Source organism: Maylandia zebra, linkage group LG17 (assembly GCF_041146795.1).
Source record: "Maylandia zebra isolate NMK-2024a linkage group LG17, Mzebra_GT3a, whole genome shotgun sequence".
NCBI lineage: Eukaryota > Metazoa > Chordata > Actinopteri > Cichliformes > Cichlidae > Maylandia > Maylandia zebra.
The window spans coordinates 33,322,908-33,336,615 of NC_135183.1; the positions used below are offsets into that span (position 1 = coordinate 33,322,908).

At 39.3% G+C, this 13,708-nt stretch overlaps 1 protein-coding gene across 4 annotated transcripts in view; it reads left to right on the plus strand.

Annotated features, from left to right (window-relative positions):
• The window catches only part of dock4b (dedicator of cytokinesis 4b), a 142,482-nt gene that overhangs the window by 35,827 nt on the left and 92,947 nt on the right, over positions 1 to 13,708 (plus strand). For all 4 annotated transcript variants that reach the window (XM_014409623.4, XM_014409626.4, XM_014409624.4 and 1 more), the window contains exons 2-7: positions 656 to 739; positions 4,150 to 4,190; positions 6,814 to 6,869; positions 6,982 to 7,078; positions 7,656 to 7,804; positions 10,574 to 10,658. In XM_014409623.4, coding sequence (XP_014265109.2) covers positions 656 to 739; positions 4,150 to 4,190; positions 6,814 to 6,869; positions 6,982 to 7,078; positions 7,656 to 7,804; positions 10,574 to 10,658 — 512 coding nt within the window. The remainder of the gene's footprint in view (positions 1 to 655; positions 740 to 4,149; positions 4,191 to 6,813; positions 6,870 to 6,981; positions 7,079 to 7,655; positions 7,805 to 10,573; positions 10,659 to 13,708) is intronic.

The following is a 13,708-nucleotide window of genomic DNA, read 5'->3' on the forward strand; positions in this document are numbered from 1 at the left end:
TTAAATTAGAGTAAAATACTGGCAGCTAGATCTCGTCATAAGTAAACAGTTATTTTACAGTACAGCTACAGTATTATATAACAGCAGCTTCTTATTGAAAAATTACATTGCTTCATAGAATGCCAGCTTTACAGTATAATGCCTGTTATCATTGTTAATATCCAAAAACCACTTGAAAAACACCAAAACACTTTGTCTAGTTGACATTCCATTCATCTTATGAGCTACTGGCAGAAACAGAGTAAGGCTTTTGTCCTCAAAGGCGTCGCCATTTAAAGTGTTAAAAGTGTAAATGCACTTAGAAAGAACGGTGCATTTCTGTACGAAAGTCTTTTCTGTTTTTGCTATTGTGTGTGGAAAGTTTTTTCCTTAAAATACGAGTCATTGAAAATAAAAAAAAAACAAAAAACGTCCTCTGTGGAACAGAATGGATTTATGTAACTCTGTTTTGAGTGTTTGTGTTATGAGTTTGTGCAGAAATGGAGAGGTATTTCATAAGCTTTGATTTTATTTCACCTACACAGATTATTGATCGTATCTTCTCTCTCTCTGTTGTTTTCATTTTTTTTATTTTTTTAAGTTGTCCCATTATTTTTTGTCTGTTTGTTTCCTACACTCTCTTTCTAACTCTACTCTTCTGCCTCTTTTGCTGCAGTGCTGGCCAGTTTCAGAGGGACCATCCAGCATGGCCTCCCGCTGGAAATTGGAGACACGGTGCAAATCCTGGAGAAATGTGAAGGTATGGTGCTCGTTTTATACACTTCCTATGTGGAGGCTACATTCAAATTAGCTGCTCGCTCTGCGAAAATTTAGAAAGGAAACGGATTTCCTTTCCTGAATTTGAAACTTGAGTAGTTAGGAACACTTCTGTTTTTTCATTCAACAGATAAATAAAAGCAGCCCTTTACCAAATCAACCATAAACAGTTAGTAGAGTCACGCACAGACTGTCATCCGAATATTTATAAATGCAACCACAAAGCTGTCCGGATACATGCACATTGTTTGGCATAAAAACCTACATGCATGTGGGTGTTTCAGTATGTGCCTACACTGAAAGCTCCCATGGGGGCAACATTACACTTGTTGCATGTCCTCTTTAGGGGTGTTGTGATGTGGTATGTGCACAAAATGAGCACCAAGTTGTCTGTGAAGAGGACCTGTGGAAATTCATGTTTGCTACTGTTTCCTGCACCACAAGCTGGCTGCTCCTCCTGCCTTCCTGCCCACACTGTCTGCTTTTCTCCTCTACATGAATTTTTTGTACTCTCTCTCTCTTTCTGTGGATGCTAATATGTTTTTAGTTGTTTTTTTTTCTTTCAGCACTTTCCTTTCTGTCCTATCCCCATTTCAAATCCCAGAACAATGTCGAGTCATTTCACAGCAATGCTACGCTTTCATTAACACCAATAAGCAACCGTACACAAATATGTTTCTTCCGGAGCGTGCACTTGACACAAACTGTCACACTTCCTGTTTGGTGGACACACACGCAAACACACACACATACTGAAAGACAGCAAGTCAGTCTATCTTGAAACTTGCCAGCCAGAGGGATGTGATATTGTGGTAAGAGACCCAAAGGAAGTAGACAATAGCACAGCCAGTGGAATGCTTGGCCCAGAAGGGAAGAACTAAATCAAAATCCAGCCAGCAGCACAGAGGCTGAGAGGCAGACTGCTGACAGCAGAGGAGGCAGACTAATGGCCCTGCCTCATGGTGATACTGTTGACACTTCAAAACACAGGAGCTTACACACTGGACGTGTCTTTACTGAAATGCGGCTCCTGTCTGAAAATTCTCCGCCTCAGTAATTGATTTTTGACTTTGTCCTTTGATGGCTCTTTATTTTGTAAGTTACTGACAGCAGTGAGCGCACACTATATAAACTATGATTTTAAATGATGGTTTTCCACACTGCTCTTTCAGACGTCCCCCCACAACCTTGTCAGATAAGCTGTGCACCTTCCTAGACTTTGCCACTTAGCATGTCCCTAGCTTTTCATTTCACCTCAATTTTAACATTTTTTTGTTACTCTGTTCAAATAAAAGTGAATATTGATGTGAAATATCGTTAATTTCTTTTTTGTCTATTTTACCATTTTTAATGTTACTTTTAGATAGGAAATAGAAACCGTTTAGCATAAGATTTCGGTTAGCTTTAGTTGGGCTATCATTAGCTATATTTTTCAGGGTATTACGTTAAGCTATTTCATCCTTTTTTTTTCTTGCGCTGTTAATTACAAACTATTTTAAAGTGCAGTAAACATTATCCTCTATCTTCAGACATATCATTTTTCTATAGCTATTATGACAATCTATTTAAAGGGTTAACCTTTATGTTAAGCTATCATGCTGAATCTCTGCTGATTTTAGCTTTTTACTCTTTCAGCTTTTTGCTAACTTGGCAAAATAGGTGACTGGAACACTGATGTTAACAACACATGGTTGTTGTGGTTTTAACACTGTTACAGAATTAGCATTGTATAGTCTGCTTATAGTATTAATTGTTGTGATATTAGCAACAATTACTAAAATTACTGAGTGACAGCGTTTGTAATTTAAAAAAAAAAAATGTTAGCTTGGTTAATTCCTTGTCTTTATGTGCCCACCCTGAAATAATACTATGTTGTATGTTGGTATTACAGATTAAAAACATTAACCACTTAATACATACTAATCTGTTGCAGATGTATTTCCTGATTTGTTGATATTAAGCCTTGCAATGAACACAGCCTAACCTTTGCTAATAAACAAAGATAAAAATTACAACTCTATGAATTCCTGTAACAAATGAGGTAGAAAATACTGCCTAGGTTACAGATGCTTTGGCAAAACCAAATAATATAATATGATTATAATAATCTAATACATTTACATTTGAACTATTTAGTTAATGCTCTTATCTGGCAGGACTTAAAATGGTTGGAATGAGCTTAAATTGTCAGTCTGGAAAAGACCATCAGCTCAAAGCCTCTGCAAATTTGAATGTATTAGATTGTTTCTATCAGTGTTGGGATTTGCAAAAGCATCAAGTATGTACTAATTTGGCTTGAGCTGAGAGTAGAGTGTGAGCAAATGCTAAACCACATTTTTTTTTCCCCTGTCTTTGCTTTGTATTTTTTTTCTTCAACCTTTGTTATGACAAGGCAAACTGATATTTATAGTGCTTTTCAGCGGCTTTGTGTGTTGCAGGTTTCCTCCTGTATTCGGCTGTGCATTAACCTGTGGTCACTGCAAACACGGGTTGCTAAGAAATACATTCCTCTGTACCTCACTGCTTTTGAGTGGTGTGCCTTAACACATAAAATCTCAAAATCTATACCTGCAAAGTAACAAGGAAGCCGAGCAGTGTGTCAGATCATAGTCAGAAACGTCAAAACCACGAGCGTAAATGCTGATAGGAAAAACATGTTTGCTTCTTGTGTGGCGAAATATAGATGAAATTTCTTAAGAATGTGGCCACTCTTAAGTTTGACTGGCAGTGATGGTGACTGGCTTTTAAAGGGCTTATTTGGCTTTTAAGAGACATGAATATCATGCATGCCAGTTTCGATAAAGATTAGAAAAGAGGGCGTCTGGTATAAGTATTGAAAAAACGGTGTTGCAGAGCACTTTGAGCCCAGATAGAACCAAAGAATCCAGTGCCTAACAAAGTATATGGAAAATGCTAGTTCACCTTCAGCCCATTATTTGTAATGGAGTGATACAGAAAAATGGTGAAAATATTCAGGGTTCTGTCCCCAGTCGCTGTGTGAGAATTCAAAACATTTTACCTAATGGTGCTCTGGTTGCTTTAGATTCCAGTCACAGAATACGAAGAAGAGAAGTTTTGTTGCTTTGCCTATAATAACAAGTTTATGAGGAAGTCTTTTCATTGACAATAATATTGTCAAAACTATACTGATAACCCGAGTATGCATTTTCACATGAAACTTAGTAAACCACAGGCTTAATGGCTTTGTTGTGAGATATTGTAACAGGGAAGGGGACTATACAACTTCCTTCTTGCACATACATCTCTTTACTCTGCTCTTAATAGATATACAGTAATTAATTTTCTTTTCCACTTAAATGTGTAATATTCACAGTAACGGCTGTAAAGTTAAAGTAGTGCTCTCTCTCTCTCTCTCTCTCTCTCTCCCTCCAGGATGGTACAGAGGATTCATCCTGAAGAACCCAAATGTGAAGGTGAGCAAACCTTTCCATGATATTGTTTTTCTCGCCTTGCCTACTTATGCTCTCACTAAACCTGATTCCCTCTCTGTGTATTAGCTGGTGTCATGCATTGAATTGAAAGAGTCTCTTGGAACTGTCATTGTTAGCGAAAACTAGCACTTTCACTAGCTGAGATGACAGATGTAAGCAGGAACACCTGTCTTTTCGTCGTATGACTTGTCAGGTTCCCTACTTTGAAAATTGCTCTTTGCAGCCCTGCAAATAGTTTGGTGACACTATGTGATTTTCTCTAGTGCTCCACCCAACGTCAGAGTTATAATCAGCCAGACCTACTCAGACAAGTGGAAACACCTGTTTGTGTGCACACTTAAACAACAGCGGAGGAGAGGTTTCTCTTTCACTACGAACAGACATGCTGCTGATACACAAGTACACTGATGTTAGCCAGGAAATGTCTAGAAGTGTGCAAAAGTCTTGAGCTATAAAAATAATTTTAAAGGTGAACTTAAGCAATAGTTCTCCAGGATTTCTGAAGGTGCTGTTTTTTCACTGATTTTCACCTTCCAGTCCTTGTACCTAACCATCTTCAGAGGAATCGTTTTTTTGTTGAGCCACTCGTCACTAATCTATGAATCACTGAAACATAAAAAAGGCACCTAACCCAAGGGATGAATCAGTGTTGAGTCTGCAAATAACAAACAACTTAGCAACAAAACTGTATCTTTAGTCACTTGGTTGCTAACAGGCTGTAGTTGTCTAGGTTGTTGCTGTTTCTTTAGTTGAAGAAAAAGCCCAAGTGATTACTATGGAACTGTTAGCTGCATACTTGGCATTTCTTGACATGGTCAGGTGTTCTTAAAGAATTTGAGGAAAAAAGAAGAAGTGACAAGGCCTAAAAAAGGCTACAGCAGATGAACAGAACTGAAAGTCACGTCTCTAAGAACGAGGAAGAATTCCAGCAAAGATGTGACACAGGACCTGAGAGATGCGTCTGACCTTTCAATTGATCCAGCTACTCTTTGCTGAAGCCTCATCAGAAACAATCTCAGTGGAATGCAGTATACAGTAAATGCATGTAGTAATGCAGTAAAAACACACAATGGAACATCATTAGTCATGGATTGGACTCCTGGAGATCCCAGAGTGTGGGATCATGTTGACAGAAAATTATACAAAATGAAGCCAACATCCAACAACATCCCACCAATGTCCATCAGGAAGCTTGGAGAACTATTCCTGAAGACTACGTAAAGAAATGAAAAGAAAGCTTGACTAAGAGAGTTTAGGCCGTGTTGAAGACTAAAGGTGGCCATACCAAATATTGATTTTAAATATTTTGAAACAATAAGCTTTTTGATTTTTGCGTATATGCTGTATTTCCATATATATTTGGACATTTTACAATAAATCGCTGTACCTGTTACCCATTTTCCTTGCAATATATAAAGAAATCAGGGGTGGCTCAAGACTTTTGCACAGTAATGTATGAGAGAGAAACTCTGTTACAAATCATGACAAACATGATGGTCGTAGGATAAATGTCCCAACTATCCCCCAAAAATTTCTCTGTGTAAACCTAGCCGTTGCACTGATTAGATACGATGTAAGAGACAAACGTAACAGTCAAATAATCCTGAAATGAGCAAAGTCAGCAAACTTTGTAAGCATTAAAAAAAAAAAGAAAAGAAAAGAAAAAAGGTGGGGGGTTGATTTTTATACATCATGTTTTACTGCCCTGCTAACTGTTAAATTAAGTTAATTTAGGTAATACTTGAAAATAACTGCCCGGTTAAGTACCTGGAGGTGTTTTAGGATGAGTGCTGAATGGCAAGACTTTTTTTCAGGAACTGGGCTGAAACAAACCTAGAGAAAGAGGAATATATAGTTTTTTTTAATACATGCCAAGAGATGATATCAAGATAACCCAGAACTTTGTTTCTCTATTTTAATTTAATCTACTTTTTTAAATTATTAAGTGCAATTGAATATAAATGAATCCAAATCTGACAAGATGTTAAATAACTTTCAGCCACCACCAATCGCATGAATGATCTACCATAAAACCACCTGTGCGCAGATTGTGGAAATTAGATTCATAAGTCATAATGATTCATTTTTTTATTACCACCACTTCCCAAAAAGTCAAAACCTAACTTGAGATATACTCAAACTATATCACTGGGGGCGATGACATCCCAACTTCCCAACAAAAGAAGAGTGGTGCGTGCAGTCAGTCTGATATTTTTTACGACTTTTAAAAACTCATGTGCAGAATAATATATTATAATAAGAGCCAACTGAGGAGTCAAGTGTGTGTTTGTGTTTTGCATTTACTGCATTACTACTTTGATCTTCCCCAAGTCAGTGGGGGCATCTTGCAGTTTATTAGCGTCAAACAGCACGTGCGCACACACAAACAGCTTTTTAAAACCTTTGCTTGTCTACTAAATGTCATTGCTGCTTGCCTTTATCCTTCTGTTCCCTCCATTTTCCTCTGTTTTTTCCACAAACACTCTTAACCCTGTATTGATTATGTGCGTTGTTTTCACATCCGCCGCTGTTAAATGCTAATTACAACGGGGAGCAAATGACTCTCGGAGCATTCTCATTAACCTGTTTATCTTCTTGACTAAAGGGGATTTTTCCATCCAGCTACATCCACTTAAAGAATGCCCACGTCAAGAACAAAGGGTAATGTTACATGTCTTTCCTTTGGTTTTCTTTCCATGTTTGTTCATATTGTGGTTTTATATTTAAGGTTACGTTATTTAATTCTCGTTCATGTGCTGATGTTTGTTTGTAGGCAATTCGAGACAGTCATCCCTGATGAAGACTCTGTCATCACAGAGATGACATCAACTCTGCGAGACTGGGGTGCCATGTGGAAGCAGCTCTATGTGGTAAGAACTCTTACACATAACCACACATGCACACTTTGCATCGATTTGTTGTCACTGCTGCTTAACTGAAACTGCAATGTTTGAGTTCATTTGGCCCTGGGTAATTCAGAAAGCCACAAACAGTCAAAGCTTTTTTTTTTAATATGCATTCATTAGTCGGATTGATTGTGTTTGTGGCCTATTAGACTATCTGGGGTGCTGATTAAATTGAGCTGATGAATACGTCTAGATCAAAGTGCATGCATTTGCAGCAAAAAGCAGCAGGACACTGAAGCTAATTTGCACAAATCCATTTTAAGCTCTTCTTGTCTTCTCTCTCTGGGTCGCTGTCTTCTTCTCAGTGTCGATTTGGTTCTCTAATGTGCGTTCCGTCACTTTTCATGTTTTCACTTATGTTTTTGGGTGGCAGCGTTGACACAACTGTATATTTTGATCTCCTTATCTGTGCCTTTCCTGCTGTCATCCTCATTCTGTCTTCAGCTGATTATGAATTTTCCTTTCATTCATTGCCTTTGACTGTTATTCTTCTCATTTCTTTTCCACCCCTCTTCTTTTCTCCCCTTTTCCAAACCTCCAGAAAAATGAGGGGGATTTGTTCCACCGGCTTTGGCACGTGATGAATGAAATCTTGGACCTGAGGAGGCAGGTGCTGGTTGGCCACCTCACTCATGACCGTTTGAGGGACGTCAAGCAGCACATCACAGCAAGATTGGATTGGGGCAACGAGTGAGTAGACTAAGGGCAGTGAGAAGGTTTACAATGTCCACATGTGGCTTATAGACATGTTTGCATTGTTCCTTTTCAAGAACCAATAATTCATTATTTAAACTGCTTCTACCACTGATGATTTTGATTTTAGGTGATTTAAAGGGGCTTGCTATGCTCATTTCCAACTTACCTTATTGTATCCTTATTCATCTTATAGTGGGTTTTTGTGAAGCTCCCTGGGTCACTCTGTGTCTGAAACAATCCAGTTTAGCTCCTTTAGCCCTTCCTGAAACCCAGCTTTCTCCTGATTGGCTGCCTCTCACAAACAGAAGGTTTGGAGAGCAAATGGATGGGGCTTCTGACATTCAAGAGTGAATTTATTTGGTTTACAGGGTTACATATACATACGATGACCTCATTATTTATAGCATAGGTCACATTTAATAGAAGCATCAGCAGAATTAAAGGAAAAAAGCTCCTCTCTAATAGTTCAAAGTACAAATTTCCACAGAGGGAACAGGGAGCTTATTTTATTAACTCAGCAGCCTTATCTGTGTTAAGGATGTGAAGCAAAAAAAATGGCAAGTGGGGTTTTTGGCCTAAATGAGGTTGTTGGGCATAGTTTCTGGTAAGGATGCCCTAATCCAATACAGATATGAATAACTCACTGGATATATTTCAATACTGATATAAATCCAGCATCAGTGGGCGTTCTTTTCCCATTTGTAAAATGACTAGATCCACAGTAGAAAATAATAATAAGTTAAGTTTAAGCCTTAAGTTTGACATTTTGGCTGTTATCTTATCTTGAAAGTGGATGTGACCATATTTAAACTTAGCTAATTCATGTTAGCGTAATTGAGGCATTAATTACCATGTGGTTGTGTCCTGATGTTTCATATGCAATGCCATCCAGTAGTAAAAAGCAAAAAAAGGACTGCAACTGTTGTCACTGGCCCGTTCAGTACTGCTACTTCTGTGCCTTTCTGGCAACTTTTTTTTTTTGCCAGTTTCTAAATAATCAATAAACAACCCCTGTTTCAATGTGATAAACATAAGGATTCCCAAATGTCAGCGATTCCTGAAGGGAGATGGCTGAAACTACCAAAATGGGCTGAGGGAATGTACGAAGAAGTGGAAAAGCCTGAGTGACATATACTTGAATATTTAAAGAAAAGAAAATAGATCCAAAACTGATGACAACAAAGAGTGGGGACCCAGGAAAGCAAAAGGAAGAAAGGTTAAATGAGAGGTTACAGCGTAGATTTCCTGTAAATCACCTATCAAGAGTGAAGATGATTTTTTTTCTCTCCCTTTTTGAGCTTGCCACTGATTCTTGTGATGCCGAAAACTGTTAGTTTTCAGACTGATAGAAAAAACACTGAATTTTAACTTTAACGAGGATTGCTCTTGCAGTGGCCAATATTCTAGTACTTAATATTGTAATGAGGCAGATCTGGCAAATCCAGTCAGTGCGTTCGTAGTTCAGTTTGCTTGATGTTCCATCAGCACAGAAATCCTTTTCAGCAGCTGACTTGAAAAGCTTGGCACTTCTTTGAATATAATTCTTTCCAACCTCTGCTCTCGGTTGCATAACTGCAGTGCAGTATGACAGTCTTCCACAAAATAAATGAATGAGATAAATCAAACTTTATGTGGACTGTGAGGGAGAACCTGCAGAGTTTAAAGTTTTAAAGAAAGTTTTTTTGTTGTTTTTTTGTTGTTGTTTTTTTTACTGCAGGCAAGGTTGTGTAATCAGTCTAAAAAAAACCCTCACTATACTTTGAGAATTATGAGGAGTATTTTTAGTCACTGACACACAGTAAAATCTGTGAAGCCACCATGACAAGCTGGCTCTTCCATTATAAGCAGTGCTACTCATCTAAAACTTGAAGGAAACTGCATTTGGAAATAAAAGTTTCATCTCTCATTTCTTTCTCTGCTTCTTTCCTGGAGCTTCTTGCAGCTTTCTAACATCCCTCCTTCTTCCTCAGCCTCTCACTCTTCTTTTCAACTTTCCTTTCTCTTCTGCCTTTTGTTGTCACCTACCCTCCCTGTAGGCATACTCTTCACTCAGTACAATCTCTTTCCCACACAGACAGCACTCTCTCCATCCTTCCTTTCACTTTGCTTTCTTCTTTCCATCCTCTCTGTGCTGTGGGGGTGCAATAGAGAGAGAGAGAGGGACAAAAAAAGAAATCCTCACAACTCGTGTCCCTCTCTCTTTCTGTCTGTCCTTTACCCTTCGCTCTCCTTCATTTCCCTGCTGTGGGCCTTCTTCAAACACACGCACATGCTTCACATCCCTCCCCAGCGATGAGCATCCCTCGCTGCTGTATGGTTGACCTGGCCTGTCTCTCTTCTTGCCGAAAAGGAGACACACTCAAGTGTGCTGTTTTGGTCCACTAATACCACCGACCAGGAGGATGGGAGCATGTAAGAGTTAGTGTTTATGGAACAACAAGAATGTAGAGGAACAGGCAAGGTTAAATGATGGAGGACAGGAAAGAGGATAAAGAGGACAGTAGGCATAGCAGGGGGCTAAAGGGAGAGGATTTTTTCTTTCATCTGCTCCACAGAGGAGCTGTCAAATGTATTTAGGCGACTGACGGGTGATGTGACAGCTGTGCTTTGAGTGTTTGTGGGTCTGTTCGCTTTGTTGTTGATGCTCAGTGCAGCTATAAAGTAGCATCTTAATTAACGCTCAATTGCAATCCATGTACTGTGTTATCTGTATGTATTTTGCAGCTTCAGTGTATTAATACTCTCTGTGACTTTGTGTTTCAGACAGCTTGGCTTGGACCTGGTCCCGAGGCGAGAGTTTAGTATGGTGGACCCCGATGAAATCAGTGTCACAGAGCTTTACAGACTGGTAAGCGTCCACACAGTTCTTCCCTGTTCTCAGATTAAGATCCCATCCAGAGTACAGATGCGTAAAGGAGCTGGTCTCTTCTAGATTCATCTTGGAAAGAGTACAATAAAATCTCTATATTCAACACAGCTCACAAGACACACAAAGTAAAGAAAGCAATGCTCTGCTGGGAGGTTGTTGCCCTGCAGAGTGGACAGTGACACTGAATGACAGTGACATCGATGGCAGGAGTTTGGATTGGTGGCCTTAGAGTTCCTGTGTTATATGCCTTTTTAATGTCCAGTGTATTTACAATTTAGAGCCAGTTGCTTAGGCTGGATACAGGATGTAGACAATGATACAGATCTATTTAGGGTTACTGTTGTATTGTACACAATCTATCCACTTTCTAATAGGAACTGTCATTTGATGCCGAGGGTAACTTTATACAACAGATGGCAAACAACCAAAACATGTCTGACCTCTGAGTATATTGTACTTGGTTTGATCTTGCAACCTCTAAGTGGATTTAAGGAACTGTCTATCACTGACAACATCTGTCAGCTTCTTTCTCTAAGCTGACAGATGTTGTCAGATAGATAGAAGAGGCCGTGTATGAACTAGCTGCCCGCATAATACCTTGCTACCTTGGCACAGCAGACATTATGGACCTGCTATACTCACTTCCAGTTTCATATTTTTTTGACTTTACAAAATTGACACCTCAATTTTCTGTGGAACTTTTCAGTTCATTGTGTAAAAGTAGCTGCTTTCGCATCCGTCTCTTTAAGCCCCCGCTTCAAAAAAAAGGATGATGGGGTTCTGATTGGCTCGCCTAGCTTCCTCAAACAAAAATTGGTGCTCGTGGGTACTGCTTCTCACTTCACTTATGTGCAGTTTCTGAAAACACCAGGCTGAGAAGCATAATCTACCACTCCTTATTGGACATGCCAGTTTCTTAGATCCATTTGTACATGTAGATGCCAGAGTCTGGGTTTTTGGGACAGAAATAATCAGAAAATGATGAAGATGCAGGATGATCTGTTAAAAGTACCATCTTACTGTGGGACCTAACAGTGGACTAGTGTTTCAGTCTGTGTGAACCCGTATTTGTACCTGTACAAAATACATGATGGAAATGTGCTAGAAATTGATAAAAGTAGAAAACTCTTACTGCTATGAAATACCAAAGGTAGCACAGGGAGAGTCTCATCAGGGTTGGCTGCATTACCATCCGACTATGATGCAACTGCTGGAGCTGATTATGGAGTCTCAAGCTGGTACTAAGTTGCAACATCCGGAGCTGAATAATTAAGTAAACGCTTAAGTGACAAGTCTGCAATTCCCCCAGTGGCCACTCAAGGTTTGCACCATAAGCGAGTCAGTCAGCATCGACTAGAGAGTTAAAATGGGTGATGTTACAACACTGAAAAACATGTTTTTAGTCTGGTACAGAAAATAGTAATTATCTCCCTGGGTAAGTTCTTCCTTTGTAACAGCTCTACTAAAGTTTTTTTTTTTTTTTTAAACACTCTTAATAACTCGATCTGAGTACTGGAGTTAGGTTCATGTCTGCTTTGACTGAGAGGTGTCCCAACAAAGGCAGATTGATTCTAATTGGAGTCACAGAGCTGGATCTCTCCACCATGTCTATGCTGCAGGTTATAAATGTTTGGAAGTAGAGCAACATTTCTTTGACTTTAGCACAGTTAATATGAGCATACACCGCTGGGAAAGTGTATGTGTGTGAGAGAGAAGAAGGAAAGGCACAACAGGGCCATGGTCCAGTTTGAAATTGAAGAGCAGCTTATATAAAAATCTATGGCACTGATCCCTAACGGTTATAGGACTGCTGTAAAGGATGCTGAAGGATTTTGCTCATAGTATTTAATAACCTTTTTTGAGCTTTTTTCCACATGTTTCTCTGCATTTTACTGAGCTGTTAACAGATGCGCTTTCTCTGAGAACCTTGAACACGTCTCGGTGTGGGCTAAAGCTTTGGGATTGGAAGTCCATGCTTGACCCTTAGAACCAGCATTTGGCAAAACAAATTTAGAGTAAGCTCAGCGAGTTACTGATACCACTCTCATCCTCGCATGAGGTACATTTGATGGACCGATTTTTTTTTTTCTTTTCCCCCTCATCCATCTGCTTCTGTATTTCTCTCCTTCCTTTCCCTACTGTTTGCTCCCTGCCTCTCCTTCCCACTTTCTCCAAGCCCCAATCGCTGCTACCATGGCAACCACTTCTCTGCCCTCGTACGGTGTGGGGGGAATTGTATCACACACACACGCACACACACTCTGTGTCGGCTCTTTCTTCGCAAGGGTAATTGAAGCTCTTAATCCATCTGTTATTTTTTTTTTTGTTGTTGTCAAAACAAAAGCAGGAAAAGCACAAAGAAAGCTTTCTCCACCTCTATTAAACGGTGTATAAAATAAACAAGCGACTACCATTTCTCCATACTGGGTCGAGATAAAGGGCCAGGCATTCACCGCCGCCATCCACTTACGAAAATACGCAAGGAACCCTCACACCAAGATGCAATATCTCAATGAGCCCAAATTACATCAATATTTCCCCGTGAGATCTTTGTTTGTGAGAACCGCGTCTTTGTTTCTGTCGGTGCTTCTGCGGCGTGGCTTAATTAAATTGACATGGGGATTATGCGGTGTCTCTGTGTGTACTTGTGTGCGTGTTTGCCTGTGTGTGTGTGCTGAAGTGCCAGTGCAGTATTACTGTAGGAAAATGTGGCTTAACTGCTGCATTGTTTCAAGGAATTGTGTGATATCTGCTGAGTGAGAATGAAAACAAGCAACGACAGTGGATTAAAAAGAGATTTTATGTATGCCTGTAAATGCCTTAATGCTATCTCATAAACCCTTCTCATTCTATATAATGAGAAACAACACTGTAAATGTAAACATGGTATATGCATGCCAATTTAAGTCTATTTAAAAAAAACAAAGGAAAAGTAATTACAGGGTCATAGAAGGTGGTGGTATTCCTAGCAAAAATTCCAAGCTTGTGGATTTATGAGAAAAAACCCAGATCTGTATTTTCTGATAATA